Source organism: Rhincodon typus, chromosome 6 (assembly GCF_021869965.1).
Source record: "Rhincodon typus isolate 14 chromosome 6, sRhiTyp1.1, whole genome shotgun sequence".
In the NCBI taxonomy this organism is placed as follows: Eukaryota; Metazoa; Chordata; class Chondrichthyes; order Orectolobiformes; family Rhincodontidae; genus Rhincodon; species Rhincodon typus.
The window spans coordinates 16,523,075-16,540,716 of NC_063337.1; the positions used below are offsets into that span (position 1 = coordinate 16,523,075).

The 17,642-nt window shown below is 38.3% G+C and overlaps 1 protein-coding gene across 1 annotated transcript in view; it reads right to left on the minus strand.

The window, feature by feature from the left end:
* Positions 1 to 17,642, minus strand: part of gabra5 (gamma-aminobutyric acid type A receptor subunit alpha5) — a 106,364-nt gene that overhangs the window by 5,948 nt on the left and 82,774 nt on the right. The window contains exon 8 of the mRNA XM_048597885.1: positions 5,917 to 6,128. Coding sequence (XP_048453842.1) covers positions 5,917 to 6,128 — 212 coding nt within the window. The remainder of the gene's footprint in view (positions 1 to 5,916; positions 6,129 to 17,642) is intronic.

A 17,642-nucleotide genomic window follows, 5' to 3' on the forward strand; every position in this document is an offset into this window, starting at 1 on the left:
CTTGCCAAAAAAACACCTGACATTCTCTTCTAATGTAATAAATGTAGATTGTTTTCCTACTAAATTGGTATTTTTTGCAAACTGCCCAGATAAATACCAGACAAAAAGCTTTGACAATATCTGTCTTGTTTCAGTAATATTCACACTCTGTACTATCAAATAACCACTTGTATACGCTGTTCTAAGACCATAAGAAATAGGAAGAAGAGTAGGCCATTCGGCCCCTCGAGCATGCATTGTCATTCAATCGGATCATGGCTGATCCAACATTCCTGCCCACTTTTCTATCCTTTCCCCAAAAGCCTTGATTGCCCCACTGATCAAGAATCTATCTCAGATTCTTTATTCAATGATTCAAGAAGGAACAACAACGAACAAACCTCTCTCTCCCTGTGTGCAGTATTTTAAAACTTCTCCAATGAATCAACATGTTAGTAACAAGAATTGGCAACGTGATAAATTATTCACAATTAATCATATCTGTGTTTCACATGCTAGATTAATAGAAGAAGAATTTCTTGAAGGCTTGTCATCTTTGGCTGTCTTATGGCCCAAAGGATCACATTTTATATTCTCTGATTGAATTTATTCAAATGTAGAACTCTCAATCTTTGCCTTATACCAACGTGGCGCAATGGAGGGAAATATAATGCTCTCAGAAACTGTATATAAACTTTAAGCTCACATTGGATTGTCAAAATTAGTGGTCTTAAAATTTGTAATTAATTTCAAATGCATTCTTGAAGAAATAATGCTTCATAATAATTGCTGCACTGATTCCACTGAGATTGATGCCCAAACTAAAGGGTAAAAATGACTGTTGGCAATGTTAGGATAAGACTGCTTAACACACGTGCTCTCTCATATATTTTTGCAGGAGTATTAACTGAGTTGGTTGCTGCAAACAGATTAATGACCCTGTTAAAAGAGCAAAGCAATTAATTTGATGGGTGCATCAGAGGTTGTACAATAACATTGAAAACATCAATTTAAAGTTCCTAACCTCTAACAGGCCAATCATTACTACTGCTTCTTTTAATGGGCAGCACCACAGAAACTCTCTCTGACTCTAAAAGTGCAGTAAATTGAATTAGTGCAGGTTAGTGGTTGTTGGTCAGCACAGGCATGATGGGCTGAAGAGCTTGTTTCTATGCTGTATGAGTCTATGACTTTAAACCTGAAATATAACTGAGAGCTAGCCAAATCTGTCTGGAATGAAAGATGGATCAAAAAAAATTTCTGATCTTGTGAAAAGAAATTTAAAGTAAATTTAAATTGTTGGGAACAAGAAGGCAAGTTCAGTTTTTAGTTTAAAGTGTATAGAAGTTATGCATTAGAATTAGAAAGAAATGTCAATTAAACAGACACTAAATTAGATTCTTTCACAAGTGGGGAGAAACTGAAGACTTTCTTTTATTAAAAAAAATGTTCATGAGATGTAGACATCACTAGCTAGGATGGCATTTATTGTCCATTCTTAATCACATTGGAAAAGTACATTGCCTTCTTGAACAACTGCAGTTCTTGGAGTTTGTGGGACACGCAGTGTTGATAGGGAAGGATTTAAAAGCTTCTGAACCAGTTACTGTAAAGGAATAGCAATATAGTTCCAAGTCAGGATGGTATATAACTTGAAGGGAACTTGCAGGTGGTGATGTTCCCATGTACCTGCTGCTCTTGCCCTGATAGATTGTAGAAGTTGGAGGTTGGAAGGAGCTGTTGAAAGAGGCTTGGTCAATCACTGCAGTGATTGATAATACGTATCAATCTCGTAGGTAATACACACTGCTGCTTCTGCGCCTCAGTATTGAAGGGTATGAGTGTGGATGAGTGTGGTTCCAGTGATGTGGCCTGCTTGGTCCTGGATGGTATTGAGCTTCTTCAGTGTTGTTGAAGCTGCATACCTCCAGGCAAATGGAGAGCATTCCATCATACTCCTGGCTTGTTCCTTGTAACTGTTGGACAAGCACTGGAGATACAAGACCTGAGTTAGTTGCCACAGAATTTCTGGCCTCTGACCTGCTCTTGCAATATAAATATTGTAAGCAGGCCCATTTCAATTTCTAGTGAATGGTAACCCCCAGGATGTTGATAATGCGTGTTCAGATGGCGATAATGCGACTGAATGTCAAGAGATAGTAGTTCGGTTCTCTCTCGCTGGAAATGATCATGGTCTAGCATTTGTGAGGCACAAATGCGGATCAGAAAATAGAATGAACTCCTTATAAAATTTGGTTTATTGATCGGGCCTGATGGCTGTTTCCTTTCTTTAAAAAATTATTTTGTTTTGAACTTTTGTCTGCTTCATTATCAGGAAGATTAAGCGAATGCCTCCCTCATTTATACTGATCAAGTTTTATGTATAAAAGAGGTACTTTAGCTGATCATGCAATAAATCTATAGTAGTTAAATGCAACCACAAGAAGGATGTGATATGTTTAATTAAATTTAGCAGCTACATTATCTTCAAATTGACTTCATTTCTATCAGTAACTCAAATTTATAATTGCATTTTCCACAAGTGTTAGAAATGGCACTGAAACAATTTTTTTTGCCCTACGTCATATTTTTAAGTTACAGTTCTCTGTAGAGAGGTATTTCTGATCCAATTTAGTATTAACATACATGGCCATCTCCTTCCTAATGGCTATATATATGCAATACATAACTGTTTCTGCTGAAGCCACTTGAGAGTCATCAGCAAGTTTCCTTCCATTTCACGGCCAGGCCAGGACCACAGGAACATGTAGTGGTCCTTATACTTAACAACCTAGTCTGTACAGTCCTCCTTGGTAAACTGTCCTTTCAGAGAAGAAATTCCTCCTCATCTCATGTCTTAATTGGGCAACTCCTTACTCTGAGATTGAACCCTTAGATACTCCCACGAGGGGAAACAATCTTTCTGCATCTATCCTGTCAAAACCCCTAGCAATCTTATATGTTTCAATTCTTCATTCTTCTAAACTCCAAGAAATATAATACAACCTAATCAATCTCCCTTTATATAAAAAAAAGTCCATAGCCAGGATCAACCGAGTGAACCTTTACTGGATTGCCTCCAATGCCAGTTTATCTTTCCTTCCATAAGGGGACCAAAAAAATTCAATCTTCTAGGTGTAGCCTAACTAGTGTCTTGTATAGTTTTAGCAAGTCCTCCCTATTTTTATATGCCATTCTGTTTCAAATAAAGACTAACATTCTATTTGCCTTCTGTATCATCCATAGAACGTGTACGCGATTTTTTTTGTGATTTATGAGTTCTTCATGATTTAAACCCTTAGGAAGAATTGCATTCTCCAAATGATGAAGCAATAACAATAGCTTGTCTTTTTTTGCAAGAGTAAGCAACAAATTGCAGCGATAACTGAAAGCATCAGAACTTCACTTTCCAACTGAGATATTTTACTCAACAAGAAGTGAGAATTCCATGCTGGGGCAAATTATATTTCTTCCAAACTCTTGCTACATTTGGAATGAACCTCAGTTGGTGGTAACCATAAATTAATAACCCTCACTGTACAAAGCACTGTGCAAAATCTCCATAACGAGATTGATATGAATGTCTTGAGGGATAAATTGCACAGTTATCCTTGAACTAACATTATGAAAACATATTCATTGTTCATTTATCTCATTTAGTTTGTGATCCTTGTTGTGTGCAATTAGCTGCTGTATTTGCCTACGTTACAACGGTGAATTCATTTAAAAAGTACTCTATTGGCTGTGAAGAACTTTTGGAATGTCATCATCATAGAATCCCTACAGTGTGGAAACAGGCCCATTGCCCCAACAAGTCCACACCAACTCTCAGAGCATCCCATCCAGACCCATCACCCACTGAATCTACACATCCCTGAACACTATGGGTAATTTAGCATGGCCAATCCACCTAGCCTGCACATCATTGGACTGTGGAGGAAACCAGAGCACCTGGAGGAAACTGACGCAGACACAGGGAGAATGTGCAAACTCCACACAGACAGTCACCCGAGGGTGGAATTGAACCCAGTTCCCTGGCGCTGTGAGGCAGCAGTGCTAACTACTGAGCCACTGTGCTGCCCTAAAATGAGCAAAGACAGTACATATCAGGCATTTTCTGAAGAAGGTTCTAGACTCGAAACATCAGCTTTCCTGCTCCTCTGATGCTGCTTGGCCTGCTGTGTTCATCCAGCTCTACACCTTGTTATCCCACATATCAGGCAACTTCTTTCCTAAAGTAGATAATTGTTTTGTCATAACAAGGTGTAGAGCTGGATGAACACAGCAGGCCAAGCAGCATCAGAGGAGCAGGAAGGCTGACGTTTCGGGCCTAGACTCTTCTTCAGAAATTGTTTTGTCAATAGGTTTATCTTTTTTAGCATAAAAACTGTCAGAGGGGAAAAAAGTGCAGTTCTTTCTCAGATGCTGCTATACTTCCACCACTTAAAGCCTTGATTTTTGCCATAATGGAGAGCATCACTGCTACTTTAAGAAATAATTGACTGCATTATCTCAATGACATATTGAAAATTGCTTTTAAAGACTCAATTAAAATGGATTGTTCACTGTTGTTCACTGGTGTTTATTGATATTAGCCTGAGTGTTTTCAAACTGAATTATTGATGCATGACTAATTTCACAACCATTCACTATCACAGTCAGATGCCTGCAATATTTCAGTGTTATGAGCAGCTATAAGTGATTATAGACTTTTCAGTGTAAGATTGGGAATTCTAATGCTTATTTTAAGCAACTGTGTGCATGAATTAATATATTCTTGTTGGTAGGGTTTATTTAGTTGAAGGAATGTAAATGTAAATTTTACGAATGATGTTTTTCAATATAATGAAGTCTGCAATAGACACATAGAACTTCATTTTGTCTCGTCTCTGCCCGGGTTACTGAGGTATGCCCATAGAACTGTGTAAGCTGTCATGATAGGTAGAAGGGAAAAGGGTGGTGGTCATGTGTTGGTATGAAGTGGCACTAAGTTGGCATAGGACCCGATAAAAACACATTGGAGGGCAGCATGGATCATGTGGGGCTATGGGTTGGCATGGATACACCATGGGGAGTGTGTAGGAGGGTGGAGGTATGAGGAAGAAAGTTTTGAGGGATGTAGTTACGTTTTTATGAAACCTCATCTCAGATCTTCCACACAACCCCACCAACAGCTTTTGTTCTCATCTGGGGTCACACATCCTTCTTCCCAGTATAGCCCATCATCCAGAATGCAAAGCCAACCTCTTGGCCACCTTTCCTGGGTCAGATTTGCAGACCCAGGAAATGAGGTGGCTCCGCACTCACGATGCACAAGGCAATCTAAGGCCAATATTTGCAGCCAGCCTGCAAGCTGTGGATAAGCTAAGAACAAAACAAAATTCACCTTAAGTTGCTATATCTCTCTTTTTGCCTTTGCAGTTCTCTCATCAATAGGGTGACACGGTGGCTCTTAGGTTAACACTGCTGCCTCATAGCACTAGGGACCCAGGTTTGATTCCACCCTCGGGTGACTGTCTGTGTGGAGTTTGCATGTTCTCTCTGTGTCGACATGTGTTTCCTCCAGGTGCTTCATTTCTCCCACAGTCCAAAGATGTGCAAGTTAGGTATATTGGCCATGCTAAATTGCCCTGTGTGTCCATGGATGTGCAGGCTAAGTGGATTGACTGTGGTGAATGTGGGGGTTATGGGGATGTGGTGGGTCTGCATGCGAGGCTCTTTGGAAGATCAGTAGGCTAAATGGCCTTTATCTGTACCGTAGGGATTTTAATGCTTTAGCCATAACATCCTTATTGTTTTGATTGCTCATGTACCGAGACTGGGCAATCTCTCCCTGTCCTGCCTGGAGCCCACTCTCTTGCTCAATACTAATCCTCCAGACCCTAGCCTGTGTGTGATATTCAAGTACTGTGTAAATAACAGATTGAAAATTCCTACCTTAGATTGAAAAGCTTCATATGCTTTTTTCCCATCCCATGCCCAGCTTCGTTTGGTGAAGTAATTTACTGTTGCAAATTCAATCAGAGCAGAAAAGACAAATGCGTAACACACAGCGATGAACCAGTCCATCGCAGTGGCGTAAGCTACTTTTGGCAGAGAGTTCCGTGCACTAATGCTCAATGTTGTCATTGTCAGCACCGTGGTTACACCTGAAGAGAAAGAACGGAGGGTAATATCAACAACAACCACTTGCATTTAATGACACTTTTAACATAATAAAATGCACCAAGTCACTTCACGGGTTGATGTCATCAGACAATATTTGACACTGAGCCACAAACCAATTTAATTGCAGTTCAATGGATAAAGAGTAGAGATAAATCAAAACATTTGGATCTTTTACTGTATAATTCAGAATTATTAACAAAGATGAAAAATACATTTTTAACAACAAAGTTTCAATTATTTTGCCAGTTTTCTCCCCTCTTTTCCTGCAAAATAGTGTTGATTTCTGTTGTCGATTAGATCAGACACCCTCAAAATATTTTAAGGTAGCCTGGACCCTAACTTTTTCTTTTTTAAAGGCAAATGGAAAGTGTTTGTCCAGATGCAATGTGACTGGTCAAGACTACTCAACATTAACCAAAACACAATTTATTTAAATACTGTAGTTAAAAAATACATCAAAAAGAAAGAGGAATTTAGAATAACAACTCTAATAGAAAAACGTAACAGAAGAATACATACAGTAAGTATTACTAATTAACTGTTCCAGTATAGTAACAGCCTATAAACACAGCCCTTGGCAATAAAGGACTATTCAGACAGAGATTCTCACATGCAGTTCTCCAATCAAGGAGGGAAAAAAACATCAAGAGAAAATTCAGAGAGAGTAGTAGCTAGGAGACATTCATAGAAGCTTCCAACTCTGTTGAGATCCCAATAGCTTCTAATGTTACTGAAATAACCAAACTCAGAAATCAGGATCTGTGAGAGCTGGCTATTTAGGCCATTAAAAACAAACCCAAGACCTCCCAAGCTGTTTACTCAACTGGTATACAGGAACCAGCTTGTTAGTTCTGCCTTACAACCTCTCTTCAAAAAATAACCAGAACAAAATAAACTGTTAAAGTGACAGCATTGTCACAATTTCTTCCCAGAGTTTCATTGGCATCAATTTCGCTCCCATCCCTCACCCAGGGCAACAAAGTGTTGATGACAGATTCCTCAATCTCAGGTTTTATTGCCGCTCAACCAACCAGTCCCCTCCTAATCTGATATCCATACAGAGGCCTTCCAATAACAGCATTCACAGAAAGGAGGTCTTCAGGTTAAGAATGGGATTCCTGACTACGTTCATAAATTAATTTGTGCGCAAGTTGGAGCACAATACCGTATACTATAAAATATCAGTTTGTAATTATGAGCAAACTATTACACGTTGGAACTTTAAAATTAAGAGTAATATGGGATCTCATTTATAACTATGAGTGTTCATAAGATGGGGCACCATAGAACAACCTAAGCTGATGGCACTAACAGATCACAAACTCAATGTTAAAGTGGGATTGAAACTGGGATGTTCTTGGTCAGTGCTACTTAGCTGGTAATTGGGTTAACTCAGTGCCCTATCAGACAACTTGAAAGTATTGTTTTTAAAATGCAAACTGAAAACATCATTAAATATATACCAGAACTCATAGGCATTTGCTTTATGATGTTGATTCATCTGGGTAAACAGTATTCTACACTGTTGCCATGGCTAAAGCTACCAATCGTTTTAGGCATGGAAATATGCTTCAAGTCACTAAACACAGAAAAATATTTTGTTCTGTTTCCAACAGATAATTTTTATCCTTTAGTACAAATTGAAACTTAACTTTTCATGTTTGTTTTTAACTGAAAAGTTAATTCTTTTGTCTGAGGGATGCCAAAGGATTAATTCTACAATGCAACTTTGGGATATTACACATGGTTCAGAAATTTCCATTTAAAATAATTTGTTTGGATGATATATACATTGATAATTATATTGGCTTCATCCCGATAAGGATGTTAGACAAAGTTTACTTTCTAATCATAGAATTCATTTTTTCTCCATCAACAACAACTTGCATTTATACATAGCCTTTAATATAGTAAACTGTGCACAATGTAATACAGTGCTTGAACAGTGCTGGAAAGGAGGGACAAGTTGTCAAAGCTTTTAGTCTTACACTCATCAGGACAAAGACAAGAATACTAAATTTCAAACAATTATAACAATTTACACTACAGGATGAAAGGGTGCTGATTAATTGGCACTTCTGTATGTCTTGAAGAGAGTGTAAGGCAAAAAGCTTCAGCAACATATCTCTCCTTTCAGCAATATCATGAAATATCTCCTGAAATTCAAATGTCAACACACTGAGCAGTAACAGAGCAAATACGAGATTCTGCAGAGAACATCCAGTGATTGAAATGTGGTGGAGATTTTGGTCACTTAAAGCTAAGTCTGATCACTGATTGATATTAACATTTCTTGGCACAATGGTTTCAGATACAGTTGCTAATTTCTCCTGGATCCATGAAAGAGAACAGCCACCGAACACAATCACTGTTGGCTTGACATTCTGGTGCAGCCTGCCAGTAGTTGTCCCAAATCCAGGACAGCAATGTGAATTTAACATTACTGGCCTGTGCTCACCTTCTGAATCAAAGCAAACAAAAGTTGCAGTGGCGAAGTTCCAACAATAAGCACACAAAAGTTTCTGAGTTCCATTTATGCTATGCAAGCATTTGATAGAAATAGCATTATGTGTATCTGGGAATTGCTTTTAGATAGCAGGGTAGGATTCAAAGTAATAGTGATCATAAACACACTGACATTTCAGGCACGTTGAGACATTTCCTGAACAACTTAATATACAGATTAAAAGGCAAACTACAAGATATAGGGTTTTAGTTAAGTTTGTATTAAAGATGAATTATCTATATTTATTATTTTAAAATTGCTTATCATGCTTGAATGTATTTGTACAGAACAAAAATAATTCAGGAATCTTACACTTGGAAAGCAGCTGCATTCAGTCAGAGCACGTCTCAGCAAATTTCTGCAAACTATAGCCCATGGTCTGGCTTACTTTTATTGTAGTCATGGTGCTCTACTTGGAGTTCAGGCTCACAGAACTACGTTCAGAAGACCCTAAATATTCTACGAGGTCTTGTACCTCAGTAGATAGTCTTCTTACCTTTGGACGACAAGATCCAGGTTCAAATCTCACTCCAGGCCGATGCCCAGAGAAGGACTATCCATTCAAATAAAAGCAAAATACTGTGGATGCTAGAAATCTGAATCAAACGCAGAGACTATTGGAAAAACTCAGCAGGCAGAGCTAGATCTGAAGAAGAGTCATACTAGACTCAAATCATTAGCTCTCTCTATCTCTCTCTCCCCACAGATCTGCCTGACCTGCAGATTTTCTCTTGCATTTTCTGTGTTAGTTAAAGGAGTATCCATGACTGGTTCAAACAGATTGACAATCAGTTTGATGGTTCCCCACTATTCCCTTAAGAGGGAAAAGAAGGGTATATGAATATAGCAAACAGATAGCTCAAGATTGCTGAGGCACAGTAATATATTGAAACGTCAGTTGGATAAAAGTGATTTTTCTTACAAGAATAAATGGAGGGAGCTCAGGCAGGATCCTTTACAAATTACCCACTGGCCTATCTGATTTCCAAGTATAGACTGATCTCTGGGGAGACCCACTAACAACTTTCACATTTCACTTTGTGATGAGGAGAGAGGTATTGAAAGTCAGGGCTGCAGTAATAGGGAAAAAAAAAAGATGCAGAAGAAGACAGTAGCATTGGGAGCAATTAGGGTTACCTGCCCTTAACTTATTTTAATTTTGTTTTAAGAATGGCAGTTTTATCATATGGTACCAATAATTCAAAGTATTGTACATCTTTCTGAAGGATGGTCTGAATAATGCTGAGGATTGTAGCAGACAATGTTAAGACTGGAATATTTTCTTGTATTCATTCATGGGATTGAGATATTGCTGGCATTTTTTGCATTCGGTGCTCATCTCTGAATACGCTTGAACTGAGTGGTTTGCTAGGCCATTTCATGGGGTAGTTTAGAGTCAACTGCATTTCACTGGTTCTTTATTCATTCATGGGTTGTGTATGTTGCTGGCTAGGCCAACATTTATTGCCCGACCCTAACTGCCCCAGAGGAGGTGATGGTGAGCTGCAGTCCTTGAGATGTAGGGACTCACACATTGCTGTTTGAAAGGGAGTTCTGGGATTGTGGCCCAGCGAAGAAGTTGTGAGGATGCTCTTGAGTCAAAGGTAGGTCAGACAGGGAAAGGACAGCAGATTTCTTTTTCCAAAGGACATTCATGGACCTGATGGGGATTTGCAACAACTGATGACAGTTTCACAATCTATACCAGTGTGACATGGAAGAGGACAGCAAAGGTGTCAGATAAGCTCAATGTCTTTCACCAGTCCAGCCTACATAAGGCCTTTGATAGCACACAGAGATACAGCATCGCCAACAAAAAAATGCTACAGAGGAAATATCAAACGAGCATGAGGGACATTGTAACAGAAGCACAACTAATGCTGGCAGGACATGTCTTTCACCTCCCAAACATACGCCCCACCAGAGTAGAGGTTTAATGGGCACTGACAGAAAAGAGGAAGAAGATGGGAGCTAGCTAGCCCAAGAAGAAGCAATGAGGTATATTTAAGGAGGGCTTCCCAGAGTGGGATGCCACCTGGATGGAAGCAAAAAAAGATTGTGATGGACCAGAGCCAGTGATGGAGTTATGCTGCCCATTGTCCTGCATTGGGCAAAAGGAATTAAGTTTTAAAGTGAGGTGATAATTTCAGGACACTATTAATGAGATGAACTTCAAATGCCAAATAAGTTTTAATCAACTGAATTTAACATTTCACCACTGGCCACGTTGGAAAATGAATCCACGTCCCCAGGGTGTTAGTATGGGCCTTTGAATCAATGATATTCAGTGACAACACCACTGTCTTCCCACAGTCAAACAGCAGTAAACTGGAATCAGCAACAAAATTAGTAAATGCTGCCATATTTTCATTGCAGTTATTTTATAATGAAGCCTCAATTGTTCATTTGACCTCAGTGAAGTGGATTTCAATCTGATGGAAGCTCTCTACACTCACGAGCTTTTTCATTTGGAGCAGCCCTATTCAGATGCTGGTGGACAAAAATACATAGCACATTACTGCCTATAATTTCATATATATCATCTAATTATTGAGCATTTAATCTCATCCTAAAAGCTATAAAGATGCCCAGTGTATGGTGTTGGACATGTCACGTCAGAACTTTCTTCTGAGACTAGAGTCTAAACCAGAAAGGATCAGGATTTACTCAGTATATCAGAATCATAATGAGTAGGTTTACAATGGCTGTATACCAGGTGTATAGATGGGCTCTTACTCCATCATGCACATGGAATAGTGGAATTTATTTTACATTTGATCTTTGCCTGATATGAAATGACAGTGGGTCATATTGCTAGACTTGGGAATAATTTCCCATTGGTGTAAGTAATTTTCTGATAAACACGAGTAATGGGAAGGGTATCTCACCACCAGCGGATATGAGAAAGTTATCTCTTGAGTGTGAAATATTTCCTGGTATTATCACAATAATCATTAATAACTTCCTGGTATCTGAATTTCTCAAATATTCAAATGTATCTTAACATTTTTTTCAGTTCTGCAAGCATTCATTGAACAGAGAAAAAAGACAAAAAAAGTTCTCCCTTATTCTTTGTCAAAATCAACAGAAGTTCAACATCAGAAGTGATTAAATCAGGCTGGATAGGCTGGAACTGTTTTCCCTGGAGCATAGGAGTTTGAGAGGTGGCCTTATACAATTTTACAAAATCACAAGGGCTATAGATAGGCTTAAAGGTGGGTGTCTCTTCCCTAGGATGGAGGATTTCAAAACTAAGGGGCACATTTTGAAGGAGGAGAGGAGAGAGATTTTAAAAAGACATGAGGTGCAAATTTATTATGTAGAGGGTGGTTTGCGTGTAGAGTGAATTTCCTGAGGAAGTGGTGGATGTGGGTACTATTTACAACATTTAGAAGACATTTGGATAAGTTCATGAATAGGAAAGGTTTGGAGGGATATGGGCTAGGAGCAGGCAGCTGGGGCTAGCTTAGTTTGAGATTATGTTCTGCATGGACTGGTTGGACCAAAAGATCTGTTTCCATGCTGTGTGACTCTATGACTCTGTATGGGATCCTTTCACTTAGCTCTCAAAAGACAGTTTGACTTCGTAATGAATCAATACCACTTCTCAGCCATGCATGAAACAGGAATAGCCTGTGTCTGTCTCTGCTGTCATAGAAATCCTCAGGAACTGTCAGACCAAAAGAGGGCATTTCTGCCCTACTCCTTTACTGAGTAGAAAATATGGCACTTAGCTGTATGGGTTAATCTGATATTAATTTATCTTTCTTTGGTGTTGTCACCATGCACCAGAGACAGATAACATTGGGAGATTAATTGTATTATTGCTCTAAGCGACGTTACTGCAATTCAAAGTTGTTGGCTACTCTCCATCAAAAATAATTGAGTTTCATAGCCATATAGTTCTATATTATTGAAAAGCCTGCATCTTCGAAAAGATTAATAAATAAAATGAAAAGTTAAAGATTTAAACAGCTTTAGAGTTTAATCAAAATTAAACTCTTTCTGTTTATTCTTTGCATATCAACATCTTTGCAAAATATTGCAAACTTTTTGAATAATCTCATTCTTCATAACAGTTGAAAAACAGCAACTTAATTGCTGTTTAAGCAAAGCAATGGTGATGTAAGACGTAAATCTGCTAATTAATCATGTTCACTGCTGCACCTTGATATTTAATGTTTAACATCAAATATTAAAGTTCAAAGGTTTCAGATTTATATTTTTGCTTCAACAATTAACTTATAAGTTTTATCTCATCTTTGCCAATATAATTCTGTTAGCAAAGGTACAGTAATCTGTCAGTTAAATACTGAGACTCCTTGAATTACAGACTTAGCTGTTGCCTTCAGCATGATTACTACTTATGCTATACCACAAGGATACCAGCAAATTTATTACATAGAGGGTGGTTTGCGTGTAGAGTGAATTTCCTGAGGAAGTGGTGGATGTGGGTACTATTTACAACATTTTTTTTTCTCTCTTCTGTCATCTTAATTTAAGGACCATAGGTATCTTGCCCAAAATCTTCCCTCACTGCCCTTAATGCCATGGCTCTTTCCAAGATATGTCTTTAAGAATACTGTCCACTGTTTTGGTAACCTACTCCAAAAGATCTTCATTAAATATAGGAGCAGTCACAGGCCATTCAGCCCACTGATTCTGCTTTGCCATTCAATTGTATCATGGCTGATCTGATAAGCCTCAACTCCAATTTCCTTCTTTTTCCCCATAACCTTTAATTCTCTTAACGGATTCATTTAGGTGCAACACTGCTACTCATTTTTACACTGACACTTGGGACAGGAAATAACAGCTGGAGAACATTATGTGCTTGGACTGTGATGAAATTACTTTTGACCACAGTTGATGAATTTTCTTCGGGTTTTTCCTGCACCTCCTAGTTTGTACACGTTATCAGGATTTCAGCTCAACTCCTGCCAAAGCTACAGCAGCAGAGCCAGGTAATGCTACAGGGAAATTTACCCAACGCGTATTCCACTATGATCATGCCCAATTCTGTTCTCAGTTATCATCTGTATGTATTCACCTTCCACCTGACAGTGATAAGACCCTTCATGACCGTTCCCTTCCAGAGAGAAGGCTACTTGCGAGTAGAAGCCAAGGCTATGTAAATATCTAGGAACAGTTGAGATATGTGGTTGAAGTAAAGGGGCTAAAGAGTGATGGTTTAAATCAGACATTTTACATGAGAACCTCTGCACATGTACTTTGGCTAGTTGGGCCACTTTCTTCAATGTTCTAATGTCTATGCCATAATATGTGATTCATCCATTCTCATACTGCCTCAGGTGACAACAGCTATCTCATTATAAATCCGGGTCCAAAGGTGATCAGTGTGACAACTTTTCATTTTTATCTTTAGGAGTATGTTAAAAATTTTGTAAAGTTGGGAGCAAATGGACTTGAGAATTGAAAAAAGACAAGGCCCAGGCTTCAAAGAATTAGCTGGATCAATGACAAAAGCATAAGTTTCAACGAAATTGAATTGAGATAAGGAATCAAAGGACCAATGGCATCCATCAGAGGTGATAAATGGAAGCCACTGACCAGAAGTTCAAATTGCATTAATACAGTTTGTCTTGAAGCACTAAAATGATTACTACATAATGACACAGAGGAAGGTGAGATGCCAAGCCAATTATGTTTGTGCCAGTGGATTAGTGCACAAATAATTTCCTAAGCGATTGTGTCCAGTTTCATCCAGGCATTCAGTTGCAATTCCAAGCAGAAGCCATGTATTTTCCCAATAGCTTGGATAGAGAGTTGAAGGGTGATCCAGCCGAAGTAACTGGGATCTTCTATTAAATAAATTGCATATGTCATTGAAAGAATCTAGGTTGATATATTCATATATCAAAATGCAATATAGTACAATGAAGGGAGATCAAAATAATGGTGGTACAATGTAGACTGATGTTAAATTTTGCTATCCTACACTAACAATCTCTCTGCACTTGCAGAAGTTCACAATTGGTATTGTAGAAAATTACTCTTCCACGAAATCTGTCGTACTTGTATGTTCTTGATTATCTCTTATATTTTAATGTTGAATGACTCGTGCATGAAATCTATTCTGCTTGCGACATGGGCGTGCAGTCACAGAAGGATCATAACAAGAAAGGTACATACTTTGAATTTGGAGGAGTTATTTTATGCTACACTGGATCAGCACATATTGCAAAGCTTAATGTTCCAATCACATGAAAAGGTAGTTGTGTGATTCAGCAGAAGTCAACACTTCTGATAAAATGACAATTTTTCATATGAAAGCCAAGATGCTAACGCCTAGATTTTGTACTACTGATGTTGTTTACACCTGAAAAAATAGATGGAGGATTTTATACGCAAATGGAAATATACTATTTCTTATATAAAAAAATTAAGATCCGCTAATTCATATATCTTCAGGTACAGTTGAGAAGTTGGGTAGAGCATTTAATGTTTGTAAGATGATAGGGGAAATAGTGCATGATCCCTTTAAAAGATGATTTTTTTTTTAGGCTTGGGGATTTAAAAAAATGCCTGCAGGTAACAGCAGGTACACAGAAAGTTCTTGAAATTGAAACACTGCATAAACATTGTACACTGCTAGCAGGCAAAGTGGCATTTTTACCAAGACAACAGGTTTTTGAATTTAGCCAATTAATTTAAACCAGGCTCTAGATACCAAAACCCAATTAGATTTAAATCTGATGGTTTTGACAACCGAGAACAAGTCCTATTGTAAGAAATTTATAGGTGATCAAGGGTATAAAAGAAGAGGGCATTAGAAAATCGGTGTGAGAGTCAACTGTCATCTGCCAAGAGAACAGCTCTCAGCTATAAAAGAAAGAATCATTGGCTCTCACAGAATTCTCTAAGCTCTCAGAAAACCATCATCGAAAGGTACAGCGGCACTCTTAGCTAATATTCCTGACACAAGAATTTGACAGAGAAAGGCATTCCTAACTGAGGATCAGTAAAGAGGGTATGGATCATTTTGAAAGACTATGTTTTAATTTACTTTTCTTATTACTTTGGTTTATATAAGTGGGATTTGTATTTATTGGAACAGCATATCATTAGAATTTTGTTTGATTTAGGAATAGTTAGTAGTTGGGGGGAATTGTTCATTTTGTTAGTAGTTATGTTAATTGTTTTACTGTTAGAGTTAGATAAATGAAATTTTACTGGTTGATTACAGACTGAGTGAAAGGATTTTATTTTGTTTAACCACTCCTTTATAACAGATTTGGAGGGGGGAATTGAGAGGCAGGTTATACCACTTTTCACACTTACTTTAACAGATTATGAGATGAGGCGAGCTTCTCTTTCAGTTTTAATTATCAGAGAGGTGTCAACCTCCCCTTCGTAGCAGTACACATTCAGGAAAAGTGCAAGCAGTACACTCATGACTGGGGTAACAGAAAAATGAATGACTAAAACTTTAAGAACAAGCAATTGTGATTTGTGAGCCCATTAGTAGCCATTGTCAAGCCTGAAAAAGGAAGTGGCAAACAAAAATAAATCATGGAGTCACAGAATTGTTGCAGAGGGAGGCCATTCAGCCCACCATGTCTGCATTTGCACTCTAAGCATTTTGACTTAGTGTCAATCTCCTGACTTTTCCCAGTAACTCTGCACATCATTCCAATCGGGAAAGAATAGGAAACCCACTGGCTGGCTTGAAGTGAAGTGAACAGCCTTGTACCCAATTGCTGTTTGATGGCTGCTAAGGTGCAGAGTGATTCTTTGTATAGACCTGAAAATGGACAAAATTTGCCACCAAGCCTCTGAGGCATCTGCTGCCATCTCCAAAGCTAGGGCTGCTATATGCATGCAAGGAGGTTGAGCCAAGTTTCAAGCCACAACTGATCATTGTTATTTATGCCTGACCAAACTCTCTGTCACTTGGCATCTACATGTTCAATGCCAGCAGGAGGCACAATTCTGTATCTGACTTCATAATATATACACAAGAGTTAGGTTTGCAATCTACAAAATATGCTTTCCAGGGATCACTGCTGAATGAAAGTGCCTGGTCTCAAAGGTATTGCTATATCAACAGTCCCAATTTCCTGTGGGAGCAGGCAGTAGTGAATCAACAATGACAATATTAAATTTGCAGTTAAATTGTTGTCTATAATGCCTGCCCAGAACCAGTTTAGAGTGAGATAAATGCAAAATACTGCAGATGCTGAAGATCTGAAATAAAAACAGTACGTCCTGAAATACTCAGCATTCTGGCCACATCTGTGGAGAAACACCATTGACCCTTTGAGTTCAATATGACTTTTCTACAGAACTTTTACTTCAGTTTTATCGAAGAGTCATTGGTCTTGAAGAATTGGCTCTGTTTCTATCTACACATGTTCCCAAACTGGCTGAGTTTCTCAGCAGTTCCTGTTTTATTTCAGTTCAGTGACATCTGGGTCTATTCCTCTGACACCTTCACCTCTTTTTCCATTCTAAGTCACGTGCCAACTTTACCTTCTGAGATATCCTCTTTCCTGTCTTTCGTCTGTGGCAGTAACCCGTTATCCATAACATTTCAGGATGTTCCAATCTGATGAATGGTCATCACTCTGAAATATTAACTCTTTTAATCTCTTTACAGACCTTACTTGATATGTCAAGTATTTCCACCTTATTTTATTGATTTCATTTCAGATTTTCAGCATCCACAGTATCTGGTGTTATTAACTTACTATTAAAAAAGACATTTGGTAGCGCAGAACATGAGTATTGCTGAAAAAAGGCAATTGTACTAAAGATTTTCATCTTTCACACATCTGGACAGATTGCAAGAATAACAATTTTAAAGGAAAACTGACACTTACACAGTTCAAATGTTGGCTTTCCCTTTAAATTGGTATTCTTGCAGAATGACCTGATAAGTGCAGGACAAAAAGCTTCAACATAGGGATAGTAGGAACTGCAGATGCTGGAGAATCTGAGATAACAAGGTGTAGAGCTGGATGAACAC